Consider the following 18,780-nt stretch of genomic DNA (forward strand, 5'->3'; position numbering starts at 1 on the left):
TGCTAATGTTATATGTATAGTTTGTATGCTATAACTCAACCATGGGTCTAATCTTCTTCCTTTGTATGACATCATATAGTGTTTCAAACTAAGGAATAATTTATAAGATTTATAAATGTCTAACAAGCCCAATGTAAATGGGTAGAATTGCTTACAGAGAGGATGTTCTCTCATTTTGAAGTAGACCAATTCTGATTCTGTTCTTAGCATTAAAGGTAGTTACATGAATAATAAATGAACAATTAGTATGAATTATAGATGAAAACTAATGGATGAAACTATAGTTTAGTTGGATATTGGCCCAAGAAAAGCCTAGTGTATTAAGAAATGAGTTGGTCTTATTTTAATTTAGGATAATGTGAATAATTTTGGTCTGGGAGTTTGGCCTACTGTAGAGTACTTGCCCAGCACATACCACATACATAGAAAAAGCTGGAAATGGTGCTGTGACTTAAGTGCTAAAGCTCTAGTCTTGAGAAAGCCCAAGGACAGTGCTCAGGTCTTGAGTTTAGGACCCACGACAAAAAAAAAAATCTATTTTTCACTGCCAAAACATTTAAATTATGGATCAGTGGTCAGTCTAATTGAAGATAAACATAGTACTACAAGATAGTTTATAAAAAGAAGAGATCAGGGCCGGAAGTTTGACCTAGTGGTAGAATGCTTGCCTAGCATGTATGAAGACCCGGGTTCAATTCCTCGGTACCACATACGTAGAAAAAAGCCACTTGTGGTGAGGCTCAAATGGTAGAGCTCTAGCCTTGAGAAAGTCCAAGACAGTGCTCAGGCCCTGAGTTCAAGCCCAGGACTGGCAAAAATAAATAAATAAATAAATAAATAAATAAATAAATAAATAAATAAATAGAAAGAAAGAAAGAAAGAAGAGATCAAAATTAACCTAGCCCAAGAGCAGGGGAAGAGATGACATAATCCAAAAAGAAATGGACTCTACCTGACTTACATAACTGTAACTACTCTGTACATCACCTTTGTAATAATAATCTTTTTTTTAAAAAAAAAAGAATTAAAAAAAATAACTTAGCCCCCTCTCCTGGGTTTAACACATTAACGAACAATGCCCCAAACCAGTTGTTTTTAGATATTGTGATTTTTTTGGCATAATTTATTAATGAAGACATAAAATGGGTATTTTATGTATTTTCCACTGTTGCATTTGGTATAAATCTTGATCTAATGTCAAATATATGGACCAAATCATCTAACAGGTATTGGATTTATTTATTTGTTTGTGTTTGTGCTGGGCACTGGGTCTTGAACTCAGAGCCTCAGTACACTTACTAGGCTTTTTCACTCAAGGTTGTCACTCTACCACTTGACAAACAACAACAAAAGAAACTTCATGGGCATACCATAGGCCAGGACAGTTTCCCTTTGAAGGTGCTAAGGAAGCATCTGTCTCTGGTCTTTCTCATAGGTTCTCTTAGTTGCTTGGACTTCGGCTCATATGTTTTCCTCTTTGGATTTCTCTTCTGTAGAACAATGTCACGTAGGATTAAGGCTTTCCTCCAATGACTGCATCTTAACTCGATCATCTGCAGAGAACCTTTTGACAAATAGGCTCACATTTGGAGGTACTGAAAATCAGCACCCCAGTATCTTGTAGGCATGCACAACTGAGAAATAGCCTTAAAGATGAAAAACCTGGTCTCGTGCGAGTGGTTCATGTTTTCAGTCCTAGATGCTCAGGAGGTTGAGTTCTAAGGATTATAAATTCAAAACCAGCCTAAGCAGGAGAGTCCATAAGACTTTTACCTCCAGTTATTATCAAAAATGTCAACAGTGGAGCTGTGGCTCCAGTTGTAGACTGCTAGCAAAACAAAACTCAGAAACAGCACCCAGGCCTTAGGACTGGCATGAACATGGCGTGTCCAAGCACACACACACACACACACACACACACACACACACACACACACACACACACCACACACATACAGATGAAAAACTTAAGAAATATGAAGGAAATTTCAATGCCCTCAACTCTTCTCCGGTTTGCCATAAGTTGTCTAGGTTAGTGTGTCCCAGTCTTTGGAATTCTATTTTCTAGCAAAGTTATCCATCAAGCAAATTCTTGTACCATGATTTATATTTACTTAGAAGTAAAGTATCAACTCAAATGACAGTAAATTAAACATTTTTGCTAAGCATTTAAGGAAGTAGAATTCTAAGCATTTTTTTTTATAATCGTAACATTCTACTTTGAAAGAATCGTAATACCAGAGATGTGTTGACTTGTTGGTTTATTTGTTTTAACAATTCCTTTCATGGACTCTAGACATGTTTCTTTTGACATGCTATCGTGCCTAAGTTCCAGTCATCCTGCCATAACTGGTTTGGTCTATATATTTTATTTTATTTTTTGCCAGTCCTGGGCTTGAGTTCAGGGCCTGAGCACTGTCCTTGGACTTTCTCAAGGCCAGAGCTCTACCACGGGAGCTACAGCTCCACTTTTGGCGTTTTTCCATATATGTGGTACCGAAGAATCAAACCTGGGTCTTCGTGCATGCTAGCAAGCACTCTAACACTAGGCCAAACTCCTGACCTATTATTTTATTTTATTTTGCCAGTCCTGCGGCTAGCACTGTACCACTTTCAACCACAGCTCCATTTTGGCTTTTTGCTGGTCAGTTGGAAATAAGTCTCACAGTCTTTTCTGCCCAGGCTGGCTTTGATCTGAGATCCTCAGATCTCAGCTGCCTGAGTAGCTGGGATAACAGTGTGAGCATGGGCACATAGCTGTCATCCTACTTTCCTCACTGTGCAAGTTCTTCAGTCATTCCAATGATGTGTGCCTATCATTGCTGTTGAGTGCCTTATCATACATAAGAGGAGTCCTAGTATGTTTTCATTGCTCAAACTTGCTTCCAACACTTCAATATAAGTTGTTTGGTGATGGTAGGGAATGAATGACTAGATTAAAATAGTAATGAAGAAAATCACAGCTGAGTATCAGTGGCTCATACCTGCAATCTTAACCACTCAGGAGGTGGAGACCTAAGAAGAGCATTTTCCAGTGAGCCCCGGCAGAAAAGTCTGTGGGATTCTTATCTCCAGTTCACACACAAAAAAGCCAGATGTGGTGCTTTGACTCAAGTAGTAGAGCACCAGCCTTGAGAGGAAAAAGATCAGAGACAGTGGCCAGGCCCTTGACACACATACCGACAAAAAAAGATAAATATTGTATTTATAAAAAATATAATAATAGGGGCCAGGAGCATGACCTAGTGGTAGAGTGCTTGCTTAGCGTGCATGAAGCCCTGGTTTCGATTCCTTGGTACCACATACACAGAAAAAGCAAGAAGTGGTGCTGTGGCTCAGTTGGTAGTGTGCTAGCTTTGAGAAAGCCCAAGGACAGTGCCTAGGTCCTGAGTTCAAGCCTCAAGACTGGCACAAAAATCCCCTAAGAAGTTGAAAGTAGCACTGTAGTTCAAGGGATAGAGCACTAACATTGAGGAAAGTGCACAGGCTCAGAGTTCAAGACCAAAGACTGGAGAAAAAAAAAAAGAGAAGTTAATGAGAATGAGAGGATACACCAATTTAAGTGTCATTTCAAATAATGGTAGCGGCAAAAAAATGGATTCTTCCATTGAAGTAAATCCTTGAAGATGTAAGAAAAAAGAAAGAAAAACTGCTGATATTTGTGATATGCATAATATTATGTGGTTTTGTGGTTTAAAAAAATCCTGTTGAAATGCATTTGAATTCTTCAGACATGCTTCTTTAAAAATATTCTGCACTTACTCTTCTCACAGCGCCTTCTCTTGCTTGGTCTGTGTTACAAAGATTTTGGATATGAAAGTGATTTGAAGGTGATCTATCATATGAATGACCCAGCCTGGATTCTCTCCCGAATAATCAAAATTTGGCAATCCAGTGCTTATCACTGCCTTTTGTTTGAATGAAATTGGATTCAGATTTTGTTAATTCCAAGAACTATGCTATGCTTTTCTTAAGTTCTGTGTTTCAAAGATGATAATGTGAGTGCTAAGAGTGATGGTCCATTAAACCAGTACAAATGGAATGAATAAATATGTTAGGATTATAATGCCTTTAGAAAAATTCTCATAAAACTGCACATAATAGCTGGAAATAGGCAAATTACCTCAGATTTTTTTTTTGGTAAGACTAGGTTTTTTTTTTTCTTCTGTATTTCTTGGGTTCTTTACTACAAAATAAAAGACATTATAGGTAAATTTGAGAATTTTACAGAATGTTTAAGTTTACATTTATATTGTTGTTGTTTTATTTTCATACTAGGGCTTGTGCTTAGTGTCTCAGGCTCTCATTTGGTGGTGTTTTTGCTTAAGGTTGCCATTCTACTTAACACCTTAAGCAAAACTCCATTCCCAGCTTTTTGGTGATTAATTGGAGATAGTCTCATGGCGTTTTGTTTTTGTTATTTTTCCTGGCTTTTTCAGCCTGGCTTCAAATCCCAATTTTCAGATCTCAGCTTTTGGAGTAGCTAGAATTACAAGTGTGAGCCACTGGTACAGGTTAAAGTTGCATTTAATTTAATCCCCACTTAGTTGTTCCAATTGCTGTTTTCCAATCATTTCTCTGCAAGTTCCACTGGAAAGAGAAACACAGGGCCTGGATTCACATTGAATTGTTATCTTTCCTGTTTAAATTTTGACTCTTCCAAACACTGAAAAGAATGACTCAAGACTATCAACTTTGGGACAGCTTAGTAGGGATAGATAGACAGTAAGAATAAATGAATTTCTCAGAACATTCAGTTACACCAAACAAGGCTGCAGAGTGGCTGGTTTCCTATGCCATATCTTAACATCTTGACATTATAGACACAATCTGTGGACTTTTCATGACTGTTACTCGAGGCTCACATTGGAGAAAACACTTCATTTCTTCTTTAGTGGATGAACAAATCAAATAGAGAGACGATATAACAAGGCTAATTACAGCTGATGTATAAAGGAGAGCTTTTAACTTTGTTTCTTGTGGACGACCTCATGTGAAAATGGAATGATAAATCATTATGATGAAAGCTTCCTGTGTGATGTAATCTCATATTTCAGATGCAAGATTATTAGTCACTCTTCCACTTTATTCCTCTAAAAGTTATAATTGGACGCTGGTTGCCTAGCTTAGAAAGTGAGAGCAGAAAGCCTGGGGATATAGCTGAGTTGTAGAGCATTTGGCTAGAGTTCTCAAGGTCCTAAGTTCAATCCCCAGCACCTTGATAAAGAAAAAAAGAGGGGTGTGAGGAAAGAGAGGAAGTTATTTAGCACTGATCCCAGGTTGATAATTAATCCCCATCCCAAAAATAGAGTGTGTTAAATACTCATTAAAAAATAGCTTGGCACCATGTACCAGTGGTTTTGTAATTCTAGTTACATGAGAGGATAAGATCTGAAGATCCTGGTTCCAAGCCAACCTCGGCAGTAAAAAACCTAAAATACTCTTATCTCCAATTAACCAGCAAAAGGTTGAAAGTGGATCTGTAGCTCAAGTGCCAGGCTTGAGCACAAAAAGCTTCAGGGAAGCACCTAGGCCCTAAAGTCAACCCCCAGGACAGGCATACACACACACTAAAAGAAAGATAATTAAAATAAATAAAGCAAAATAGGTCTACCTTGTACTGTAGGGTTTTGTCAAAGGCTCAGTTTTAGAATAAAAGGTTTTCTTCTAGCTCTTCTGATTTTAGGTCTTACTTTTGTTTCCTAACTGCATATTCTATATGTTTTCCTTGGCATGTATTTTCAGAAAACATGGAAAATATCTTGTTACGGAAAGTACAAGTCTTAAATATTGGAGGGGGAGAAGGGTTTCAAAGTTTATAAATATTTTGGAGTCATACTCAATGAGCTTGTGTGCTGACATACAAGAAGAGGACTCAGCAAAGATTCCTGTCCTCTCACTGGAAGATGGAGGTTGAGATTGCATACATAGTAAAGACAAATCTTAAAGGCCTAAGATTTGTTCAGATTCTTGGTGCTAATATAGCCACAAAGAAAGAGGGTTAATACGTTACATTAAAATGTATGAGTTTTCCTTCAGGGGGAGTGAAGATAAATTGGTGGGCGAAGGAATACTTCCAGAACCTATGAAAAGTGATGTGCCTGGAATTGTTTATTGCTATGTGTGCTGGTACTGGGGCTTGAACTCATGCCCTTCTACTCCAACTTGGCTTTTTCACTCAAGGCTGTTACTGTCAGAAAATGATCATGGACAACATTGAGCTACTCTGTCTTTGAAATAACCAAACCTTTATTTGTGCTTCACAAACAAGCAAACATGAACCATACCTCCACTTCCAGTTTTTTGGTGGTTTATTGGAAATAAGAATATCAAGGACTTTTCTGGCTTCAAATCTCCACCTTCAGATCTCAGTTTCCTTAGTAAAGAGAATTACAGGCACCTGCCTTTCATGCTGGCTTTTATCAACGAATATTGAATCCTTCACACAGATAGGATGCATTTTTCTTTGATGGCCAGCTAATGTAATAAATTTGTATTGTTGGTATCAATGTCATTCTTTGTGTGCAAAGAGATGCTTTTATTGCCCTTGAAAATCAGAAAAGAATAAATCTTCCTTTATGACATAATGAGAATAAGAACATCCAACATAATTACAGTGTGCTTACCTATCTTTCTCTGTGTTTGTGTGTGTATGTGTGCACGTGTGCACAGGCACACACACACATACACACGTACTTAAGAGTACTTGAATATGCACTTTGGGACCCATACTCTTGCTTTTTCTCAAAGGCTAGAATTCTACCACTTGAGCCACAGCTCTACTTCTGGCTTTTTGGTGGTTAGAGATAGGAGTCTCAAGGATTTTTCTGTCCAGGCTGGCTCTGAAATGCCATCTTCAGATCTCAGCCTCCTCAATAGTTAGCATTACAGGCATGACCCACCAGCTTCTGGCTTTGAAGTCTTTTGATGGCTGAGAGGATGTGAGCCATTATCCTGCAAACATAAACTTCAGATAAACCAATCTGGCTGGTAATAATATCTTTTAGTTTTCTCTTTAATACACAAGAATTGCACAATAGAAGTTGAGCAACATAACTTTGTTGTCATGGGGACACCTTGATGTTTTGAGTAGCTCCCAAGTACATGCTATTTGTTTGAGGAAACTGTAGCAAGTAGCCAATTACAGAGATTACCAAGTTAATCAGTCAAGTGTGGAGTCTTTTTAAAAGTTCAGTATCAGTTTGTGCACATCAGAGCTTATCTATAAAAATATGTGGATTAGATGAGCTGAAAGCATATCCCATCTGCATGATATTATTTTCTTTATTAATTTCAGACTTTTGGCTCATATGGTTTCAAGCATTGCAAATGGATTTCTTCTCTCCATCATCATTACTGGAAGTAAGACTCCTCAGCTGGAAAGTGCTAGTCTACAATTTTGAAGTATGCAAACATCTCTTTCTATGTATTAGAAATCACAGAATTAGAGAGCAGAATTCAGAGCAGAATCTAAGTCTTATGGGCTTATTCAGATCTCTCCCCCTCCCCCCATTTGATTGGACTTGGGATTAAACTTGGGCCATGTCATTGCTAGGCAGGTACTTTACTACTTGAACCACATCTCCAATTGCTTTTTCTGTGGATTGTTTTCATGGTCAGGGATTTTTGTCTGGGGGAGGGGCCTGGATTGTGATCCTCCTTCTTATGCTTCTCAACGTCTCTGGGATGACAGCTTTGTGACACAAGATTCATCCATTTTGCTAGATGCGGTGCTGCCATGCCCAGAAATGGCTTGTGATGGAGTCTTGTGCACTTGTTTTTTTTTTTTTTTTTCTTGGGCTGGCCTTAAACCACGATCGCCTCATCTTGGGATCCAATGGAATCAGATTTATCTCAAATTCCCCTTTCCTGTCACCAAGTTAAGTAAATCATTTGTTGTAAAGGCGTTATACAGTAACTCTTTGGGATTGATCGATGTTGCCAGGTAACCAAGTTCTAACCTGATGTTTTGACTCCCTGGAAATGTCTATAGTTCTGTCTTTTCCCTTTCCTTTCCTTCCCTTCCACTTCCATCTTTTCTGATTTCTTCCATCTTTACAAATTCAAGTGCTTTGATAAGGAATCTTGCTTCCATTTGATAACTCGAAGATGGTTCACATAATTACAGAGGCAAAGGAATAGACAAAGCAGAGCCTGTTTTCTGGATTGGACTATATTCCCATGATGGGAGCCGTATCTGTTGTCACGGAGATGAGGAAAATAGACTGCTGGGTGAGAGACACATCTGGAGGGTGGTGTGACTTTCGGATGTTGTCATGGGAGCCTTTCCCATGCTTAACCTGAACATTTCTGGTTTTAGTTATCTTGTATTTTAAAAATACTCTTGGATGATAAAACATGTCTTAGTTAAATCATTTCCTAAAGAGTTTAAATAAGAAATAAGTCTCAGTCACCATAGTTGACAGTCAAGTGAAAATTCTCTTCAAGACTAGAGAAAGAGTCCAATGGTGGAGCTTTTATCTATTATGCATGATGCCTTGTGTCTAATCCCCAGTACTCAAGAGAAAAACATTGTAAAATAAAATGAAAAGTGGGTCCTAGTGGCTCTACACCTATAATCCTAGCTACTCAGGAGGCTGAGATCTGAGAATCAAAGTGGGAAGCCAGTCCAAGGAAAGAGTATGTGAGACTCTTATTTCTAATTGACCAGCAAAAACTGGAAGTGGAGGTTATCTCAGGTGGCAGAGCACCCACCTTGAGTGAAAAAGCTAAGAGCTTGAGGCCCTGAGTTCAAGCCCTGAACTCAGCATGAGTTCATCATGAAAGAAAGAAAGAGAGAGAAAGAGAGAAAGAGAGAGAGAGAGAAAGAGAAAAAGAGAGAGGGGGGAAGGAAGGAAGGAAAGAAGGAAGGAAGGAGAAAAGAAAAGAATTCTCAGTATGACTGCATCTAACTCTTTGAATCCATTTAATTTTCAAATAGTAACTCATTTAAAAACATTTTAATATAATTTGGTTATGGAAATATTCAATGTAATGTACACTAACTTTGATAATGGGAAGTCACGATGAAAACTAGAAGGAGAGGCAAAATACAGCTTCATATAATGAGATTTCATAGTCTCAATCTTCTTTGGGTAGTAGGTAGCACATTTCCTAAAAATGAATCATTAGCTTGAAACAGGAATTCTTTCAAGCTTCTTATGAGGTAAGTATGTGGTAATTAACAGTATGAGTTAAGAATCCAGGTGTTTATATGTTCTTTTGAATGTAAGATAGGTGCATGTTTTGTCTGGGGAGAATCAGTATATTTTAATATGTCACCATAATCTGAGGCTACCCCAATTTACAATATTGTTCTTTACACTTTTCTTGAAAAACCCAGCCAGTTGTTCTAGAATCTGAAATGCCTACAGCCAGTGCAGGGCAATGGTTTCTGCTTGGAATAGAATTATGCATAAGGCAGGCATATATCACAAAGATTCCACCACAAGATAGAGATTCAGTTTCGAGTAATCCACATTAATGGGCTGGGAAACTCAAGGGCAAGAGAGGGAATGTGTGTGGGCTCTGAGAGCCATAATCGTTTTGGGGTGTGTGGGATGCATGCTAAATCACCATATGTTCTACCTTTCTGGGTTTTTTCTCTTTGCTCTCATCCTTCTGGTGAATGATCCTTTTGCCAAGTTCATAGTCAAGTGCATATAGTAATGGGTTTTTTTGTGTATTATTGGTTTTTATTCTTCTCTAAAAATGTCTAACATTTTTAAAAGTTATCTGTAGTTATCATGCCTATCTCTTTTTGTTTGTTTGTTTGTTTTTGTGAGTCTTGGGGCTTGAACTCAGCCTGGGCGCTGTCCCTGAGCTCTTCAGCTCAAGGCTACCACCCTACCCTTGAGCCAAGCCCCACTTCCCATTTTTCTAGAGGTTAATTGGAGATAAGAGTCTCAGGTACTTTTGTGCCCGGGCTGGCTTTGAACCTTGATCCTCAAATCTCAGCCTCCTGAGTAGCTAGGATTATAGGAGTGAGCCACTGCACCCGGCATGCCTATCTGACTTTATTTTCCCTTTTCTTTTCCCTCCCCCTCCCTCTTTTTCCTGCTCGTCCTGCCTCAACCTGAGTGCTGAGATTACCGGTGCACACCACCTTTTCCTCTTCCTTTTACCTACTGTAATCTATCCATTTGTTCATAATCATGTTACAAAGATAATTTTCATGTCATTCATAAATGTATAGAAACAAACACAGGAAACTGTGATGCATTAGAAATAAACATAAAAGAAGACTGTCTTCTGCTCAATTAAACAAGAACATGCAGGGCTGGGAGTGTGGCTTAGTGGTAGAGTGTTTGCCTAGCATGCATGAAGCCCTGAGTTTGATTCCTTGGTGCCACATACACAGAAAAAGCCAGAAATGGTGCTGTGGCTCAAAAGGTAGAGCACTAGCCTTGAGAAAGCTCAAGGCCAGTGGCCAGGCCCTGAGTTCAAGCCCCAGGACTGGCAAAAAAAAAAAAAAGAACATAACATCAACACTGATTCTGCATTAGGGCACATAAATATTTTTTAATACAGCTTTTTAGTTTGAGAATTACATTTACTAAAATTGTTGTCATCTAGAACTTGGAGTTTTCCCCAAACTCATAAAGTCAAAGATCATGCATATAAATATTGGATGTAGAAAATAGCAGCAATATAAATGAAAATGTGGAGAATTTTAATTCATAAAGTAAAATACAGCACAACTCCAACTCCTTTGCTAATTTTTTTTTCAAATAAAAATTTGTTGGGAATGTGAAGATGTGAACTAATTTGTGAGTGTGTGTGTGTGTGTGTGTGTGTTGTGCTGGTCTTAGAGCTTGAATTCAGGGCCTGAGTGCTGTCTCTGAACTTTTTTGCTCAAGTCTAGCACTCTATCCCTTGAACCAAGAGCTCCATTTCTGTCTGGATTTTTCTGCTGGTTAATCAGAAGTCAGAGTCTTACAGACTTTTCTACTTAGGGCTGACTCCAAAGTGCAGTCCTCAGATCTCAAGTCTCCCGAGTAGCTAGCCACCAGCACCCAGCTTGCCGCGTGTTAAGTGGTCAATATTGCTGTAATAATATTAGATAGATGTGTGTCTATGTTCCTGTCATTGCTGTGGCTTATTAAATATTAGTGAAAAGGGGAAGAAATGGAATTTACCAGCTCTCATGGATCAGTGGTATAAACATGCTGAATTGATTGCAAACTCCTGGTTGCCCAGGCCCAGCGTTGTCTGCCATTCGCCTGGCCGGAGGGAGCAGTGGGTATGAAGGGCGAGTGGAATTGTTCCATGCCGGCCAGTGGGGAACCATCTGCGACGACCAGTGGGATGCTGCCGAGGCGGAGGTGATCTGCAGGCAGCTCGGCCTCAGGTTGGTTTTTCCTGCTCTCCTTTTACTGCATTGAAACTTTTGAGTCTTGTCAGGTCCATACCCAAAAGGCAGGTGCTGTTTAGGTTAAATTGTATGTTTCCTTGACCAGATAGAAAAGGCTGCTGTTGATCTTCGTCCTATATGTATATATAGTGTGTGTAGACATACATATGTATTATTGTGTATGTACATATGCATATATACATCTGAGGATCACAGTTCAAAACCAGTCTCAGGCAGGAACGACTACGAGACTCATCTCCAGAGAACCAGAAGTGGAACTGTGGCTCCAAGTGGTAGAGTCCCATATAGATGTTAAACACTCAGTAGGTTAGAAGGATGTTAAAGCCTATTCTCAAGCATGAACTCATTGGTATCTTTCTATAAGGACATTCAGTCGTGGTGAAGGTTTCCTCTGGGAATTCACCCAGCAAGTAAGATTATGTAAGTGTCTCAGTCAGCTTTGTGTTGCTATAACAAATACCTGACATAGTTAGCTTGAAGAAGAAAGGTTCATCTGGCCTCACAATTGTGAAGGTTTCCCATTCATGGTCAAATGGTCCCTTTGCATTTTGGGCTTGAGGGAGGCAAAACAACATGGCAGCAGTTATGTGATGAGCAATCTGCTTGCCTTAGGCTGGAACATGAAGAGAAAAAGGAAGAGAAAGGTGCCTGGGTCCTATAGTCTTCCTCCAGGGGTGTGATCTCATATCTCTATTAGTTTCCACACTTTAATGCTTTATCTTAACAGCATCACAGTCTGAAGACCAAGCTTTTAACACCAGTGATTGGGGGGACACAGCCAAACAATAGCAAAAGGCAATAAAGATTTTCCACAAGCCTAGAGTTACTTTCCATTGTATGCACTCTGCTGTTCTGTTTTTGTGCTTTTCCTCTGATTAGTTCTTTTTTAGTTTTCTCTTGTAAGTTTGCGTTAACACAATATTCTGCAACTCTTCTTCCTCGATGATTTGTTTTGCTTATTTGAAAGCTAAATGCTTTCATATGAAATCGTTTTTTTCCATGGCACATGGTCGATAGGAGACAGTGTAATTGTTGCTTGTCTCCACTGATGATTTATTCTTCGGCAAACTCCATCTCCGTCTCACTTGCTTTGTTGAATTCCCAGCAGGAAATACATCATCTCTCCCTGACTGCCCCCCCAACCCCTGTGGTGGGTGATATTTCTTCTGAGGTGGTCTCCTTGTTGACCCTCATCTCTTAATGGTGTCTACATATTTTGATAGCTGGCAAGCTTTCTAAACACAAAAGCAATGATTGTACTTAAGATGCTTAAATCTGATTAGGCCAGCACTTGAAGAAAGAGGAGGAGAAGGAAGGAGGCATTTAGATGTTAGAAAATTAGATAACCTGAGAAATTGTATGTATCCAGTGAAGTGGGAGGTAGAGATTTTTTGGAATCCTTTCTGTGCACTTCCACTGTGTCTTTCAAAACCCTTAATAGCATAATCTGTAACTGTGACATCATATTTCATGGTGTTCATGTGTTGTAATTTATATAGGAGTTTTTTTCTTCCTTTCATCTTCTTAGTTGTTCTCTTCTTCTCCCCACTCTCCTCCTCTCCTTTCCTCTCCCTTCCCCTCCTTTTCCCTTTTCTCCTCTTCCATATATATATCTATACATATATATATGTATATATATATATAATTCTGCTATAAACTGCTTAGCATTTTCTTTGTTCTTTTTTTTTTTTTGTACCACTTGAGCCTCAGCACCACTTCTGGCTTTTTTCTATGTATGTGGTACGGAGGAGTCAAACCTGGGTCTTCATGCATGCTAGGCAAGCATTCTACCACTAGGCCAAACTCCCAGCCCTCTTTGTTCTTTTTTTATGTGTGTACCAGCACTGGGACGTGAACTCACTTGCAGCCTTACATTCTTCCTTAGTTTTTTGGCTCAAGGTTGGTGCTGTCCTGTAATACAGAAAGGAACTCAATCAGTGAGATACAGAGAAGTCACATTTTTGGGAGATGGGAGCTATCCCTTAGCTTTCTCCCATGGGGCTGGCACTTTATCACTTGAACCACACTGCCACTTCTTCCTCTCTTTCATTTTTTTCCTACCAAAGTGATCATTTTGTAGTTTGCTAAGATGTAATGATAATGTTATCTGATTTTGACTTGTTTTGTTGTATTGTATGTTAATTGGTATGTGGTAGAATTGAACTTGTTTTTCAGTCTTAATTTTCTAGTTTTGGCTTTCTTCCCTTGCTATTATTATTTTAGTCCAGGAAGATTTTAGTGTGTTTTTTTTTCCTTCCTCCTTCCTGCTTTCCATCCATCTCCTTATGTATACTCCCCTACCTCCTTTTCTTAGTCGGCCTGGAGGCTGTCCCTGAGTTCTTTCACTTAAGACTAGCACTCTATGGGCTGGGAGTTTGGCCTAGTGGTAGAGCTTGCCTAGCATCCTCGGTACCACATACATAGAAAAAAAAGCCAGAAGTGGTGCTGAGGCTCAAGTAGTAAAGCTTTAGCCTCGAGAAAGTCCAAGGACAGTGCTCAGGCCCTGAGCTCAAGCCCAGGACTGACCAAAAAAAAAAGACTAGCACTCTACCATATTGAGATACAGTGCTACTTCCAGTTTTCTGGTGGTTAATTAGAGATAAGTCTTATACAGTCTTTCCTGCTTGGGCTGGCTTTGAACCTGATCCTCAGATCTCAGACTCATGAGTAGCGAGGATCACAAGTGTGAGCCACCTGAGCCTGGCCTGTTTCATTTTTTAAAACTTAGAATCTTTGGCATTTTAATTATATTTTTATTATTATGAAGTGATTATACCCACCTTCATCTTTAAGACATCTGGGTTTCATGTTTTTCTGTCTGTTCTGAATTTGGGGATCACATTTCATAGTATCCCACTCTGGGATAATACACCGCCTAATCATGGCTCAATGAATTGTACCCACTGAAGTTTCCATGAATAGGTCTTCTTTTCCTCCCTGGTGTTGATCTCAGGGCAAAGATCCAAGGGGACGGAATGAGCTGTGAGTTCCCCCATCTGGCTTGCCTGCATCCATCAGCCTGTCACTCCATTTCTCCTCCTTTTCTGATCTCCAGCCCTCAGGGATGTGCACGTCAGAGTCCATATTCACATTCATTAATCTCTGTCTTCTAGAGAGTGGTGTGATCTGCAAACTCATTCTGTAACAAGAGGATAAGGAGTTTAAGTTTCCTAGCCACCAGGTTGTGCTATGTGAGCATAAAAGCAGCTTTAGACAATAACTTAGGAATGGTGTGACTTCATTCCAACTTTGGATAGTCAAAACTGCATCACATTTGATTTTCACTCATGAAATTTATATTCTCATGTAATTTAATTTTTCTCCAGCTATGAATAACAACTCTTAGCGCACAGGCCAGTATTCACTCAGGTGGCATTCAAGATTTTGCCTGAGGTCACAGATTGTTGGCTTCTGTTCTCTTCTCTGCTTACCCTAATGCTTCTCTGAAAAAGGAATCACTGGCCTCAGGCATACAGCTGCACAAACAGCCCCCTTCTCCTCTGAACCAATATTAGTGCATATATTAACATATTTACAACAATGCATTTTTGACACTCAATACTCCCCCTCCAAATTCTGGACATTACTTGCAGATTTTCCATCAACTTTGAATTTCATTTTCAGTGGGTGTTGAATTGTTCTTCTGTTCAGTATAGTATAAATGTCATGTGGATGTATTTTCCTTTGAGAGAAAAGATCTCTTCTGGTATCAATACCATTTGAAACATTTTTGACTTTTTCACAGCATGATAGATGACAGCTAAAGTATCATTTTGATTAAGAAACATTTTCCTAGAAACATCAACACTTTCTTTTCACAAAGAAAGTATTGTCTGGTGTACTAGGGCCTTTTCTTTTGTAGAGTTTTATGGTTGTGCCTGTTGTCATTTTGACACAGTTTCATTAGGTAGCTTAGGCTGGTTGTGAACTTTCAATCCTGTTGCTTTCCAAACACTGAAGTTACAGGGAGCAGTACCATGTTTACCTTTTCTTTGGGAAATAATTTGTGTGCATTAAGGTACTTAGAAATGTTTGCTTCTGATTCTATATGTCTCTACCACATGAGTATGAAATGCTAGAAATCATAAATTGAGGAGTTAGAGGCATGGTTTAGGTGGTGGAGAACCAGTATCAGATATCAAGTTTAAATCCAAGTCTCAGGAAAAAAAGTCACAAATTTTGCTTCAGTATGTTATTAGAACCAGTCTATTTTGGTAAAAGTTATCATCACTATCTTACAATGCAAAATTTGTAAATGAAACTTTATCATAGTCATATATGATATGCACAGGGTTTGGTAATATCTGCCCTTTCAGATATCTTGGGGCATCTTCCCCATGGATACAGAGGAACTATAATATATGAAGTGGAAAGCAATACCGACGTTCATCAAAAAATTAAACATAGAACTAGTCTATGACATAGCCATTCTACTCCTGGACATTTATCCAATAGAACACAAAGAAGGCCACACTAAAGCTATCAGCACAACCATGTTCACTGCAGTATTGTTTACTATAGCTAACCTATGAAATCAGCCCAGATGCCCTTCAAGGGATAAAGGAGTCAAGAAGATGTCGTATATATACACAATGTAATTCTACTCATCAATCCGAAAGAATGATATTGTACCATTTATAAGTAAATGGAAAGACTTGGGAAACATTGCTTTAAGTGAAGTAAGTGAGACCCAGAGAAATATAGGTTGCATGGTTTCCCTCATTTATGATAGCTATAATACGCCTATAAATCTACAGCAAACACACTAGATGGTAAGTAAGGGGTTAAAAATGAATTAACTGATATATAAAAGACTCTATGGAGAGCGCAAATAGTATAATTGTTGAAGCCCAACAAAGTAAGTACTGGGACATGGCTATTTGCAAGAGAGGAGGGTGGGACCAAAGGGGAAAGGCAAAAGAGTCAAAGTGTGTTGGGGGTGGGGTGCAGGCAGCAATTCAATGTATATTCTACAGAATTGAGAAATACAAGGGAATGGGTGGATAGAAGGGGGTGAAAATGTTGATGCGGTAACACAGACCAAGATGCATTGCATATATAAACTGCTTGGTTAAATGGCAAAAACATCCAATATATAACCAACCTAAAAAAGATAAATAAGGGAGGGAAGGGGTGCATTAAGAGAGGTGGGTGAAAATGTTGAAAGGAGTGCCATGGATCAAGATGGCGCTGTCTTTATAAACTGCTTCAGGGAATGGCAACTCCATTGTACAATTACTTAAAAGATTTTATATGTGTAGAAGATTTGTGCCTGCCTACTCCATGTGAACATTCTCTGAAACGACTACAAGTTTCACTGAAGACAATCCCATCAATGGAGCATTTAAATTTTCTTGTTCGGTTGTTACATTTCCCATAGCAAAGCAAAACAGTCATTCAGGAACTCACAAGTTTCGGACCACATCATCTGTGTCAGAGGATTTCTTTGTTGTGCTCTCACCTTTGTCCCCTGAGTTCCAGATATTGCTCTTTGATATTTGTGGGAGGAGGGTGGCTCAGAGTCTACTGTTCTGCAAACATTGGAGAGTAATTCAAGTGTCAGGATCATAAATTTCAAACTACATTTTTATTGTTATTATAAAGGTGATGTACAGAGGGATTACAGTTATGGAAGGCAGATAAAGAGTTCATTTCATTTTGTACAATGTCATCCCCTCCCTTGCTCAAATTAAATTTTTTTTAAACTGCAAACACACAAAAAAGATGCAATTTCAAACGGAAAATAAATCTGTTGTTTTCTTTCCCCAGCTTCCTCTATGCCTCACCAATTGTAAATACTCCTTTATTCTTCCTTTAGTTTTACTCCGTGAGTTTTAAACAAGAAGTTGGCCAGGTGATAAAGGAACAAGTAAATTTATCCTATTTGCTTTACTGGTACAGATGTGCTTACCAACTAAATATTTGTGTCATTAAAAAAATATAGATGTGCTCTTAAAAGCCATTTCACAATATCTATTAGAAGTCATCAAACAAGATTTTCTTAAACCACAAAATTGATTCTAAGTTGTTTACCCTTATAGGGCTATCAAAACCATTTAATAAACTTTTCCTAGATGTTTTGGTTGTAAATTCTCAATGAAAGCATCAAAATAATAGAGAACAAAAATCATAGAAACTACAGACACTATTATTTACAAACAACTTATATGAGTCTAAAAAGGCTAACTGGGGGGTGAAAACGCAGTTTCTAAAATCATTAGTTATTTTGAATGATGATCACAGTCTTCATCAAACTCTTGGTTTCAAGGATATGATAGGACTTTTGAATTGTGAGAAAATCAAACTTACTACAAATATAATTAGCTGAAGATGTTTTCATTAGGGATTGGTTTAGCTGTCAGTCCCCAAGACCTAATTGTAATAGCAGCTTAAATAAACTTAGGCTAAGCTAAAGTTTATTTCTCCTTCAAGAAAAGAGTCTGAGTCCAGTGGCACGCACCTGTAATCCAGTGACCTGGGAGGTGGAGTTCAGGAGTTATCTCAGTTCAAGGTCAGCCTGGAGGGTGAAGCCTGAGAGACTTCCAGTTCCACAGAGGGAAGCTTAAGGATGTGGCATGTGACAGAGATCTCATCATCCCTAGGAAGCCTGAAATAGGAGGATCACTGTTAGGCTTGTGTTCTGGAGGAAGGCAAGACCTTATCCTCAAAATATCCAGAAAATAACGTGTGGCTGGAGACATGATACAGCAGTAGAGCTCTAACTTCACAAATGTGTGTCCCTTGGTTCAAACAACACAGATGAATGAAAGAAAGAAAGAAAGATAGAAAGATTAAGACTCTAGACATTTCTTTCTTGCTATCATCATTTTATTTATTTATTTATTTATTTATTTATTTATTGCCCATACTAGGGTTTGAACTCAGGGCCTTGCATCCTTGCTTAACATTTTTCATTCAAGTTTAGACCTGCATTACTTGAGCTACCACTCAGCTTCTGGCTTTTTGTTGATTCATTAGAGATAAGAGTCTCATTATTTTTTCTGCCCAGGCTGACTTTGGACCAGCAATTCTCAAATCTCAGTTTCCTGATTAGTTAGAATTATAGGGATGAGCCATCAGCTCCTGGCCAATGTTAACTGTTTTGGTTTTTTGTTTTTGTTGTTCTTTAATTTTTTTTTCCCTTTTGGTTGTTCATTTGTTTGCCAGTACTGTGGCTTAAATTCAAAATCTTGCACTCTCATTTGGGTTTTACTTTGTTTGTTTGAGCTGGTCCTAGGGCATGAATTAGGGGTTGGGTGCTGTACCTGAGTTTCTTTTTGCTCAAGGCTAATGCTCTATCATATGGGCCACTGCTTTACTTCTGTCTTCTCTGATTAAGTGGAGCTAAAAGTCTCACAAGCTTTCAAGGCCTAGCCAGGCTTTGGACTTTGATCCCCAGAGTTCAG

General features: G+C 38.8%; 1 protein-coding gene across 1 annotated transcript in view; it reads left to right on the plus strand.

Annotated features, from left to right (window-relative positions):
• Positions 1 to 18,780, plus strand: part of Prss12 (serine protease 12) — a 49,941-nt gene that overhangs the window by 4,767 nt on the left and 26,394 nt on the right. Inside the window, exon 2 of the mRNA XM_090356536.1 lies at positions 11,200 to 11,350. Within this exon, the coding sequence (XP_090212662.1) occupies positions 11,200 to 11,350 (151 nt within the window). The remainder of the gene's footprint in view (positions 1 to 11,199; positions 11,351 to 18,780) is intronic.

Source organism: Megascapheus bottae, chromosome 23 (assembly GCF_031878675.1).
Source record: "Megascapheus bottae isolate mThoBot1 chromosome 23, mThoBot2.hap1, whole genome shotgun sequence".
In the NCBI taxonomy this organism is placed as follows: domain Eukaryota; kingdom Metazoa; phylum Chordata; class Mammalia; order Rodentia; family Geomyidae; genus Megascapheus; species Megascapheus bottae.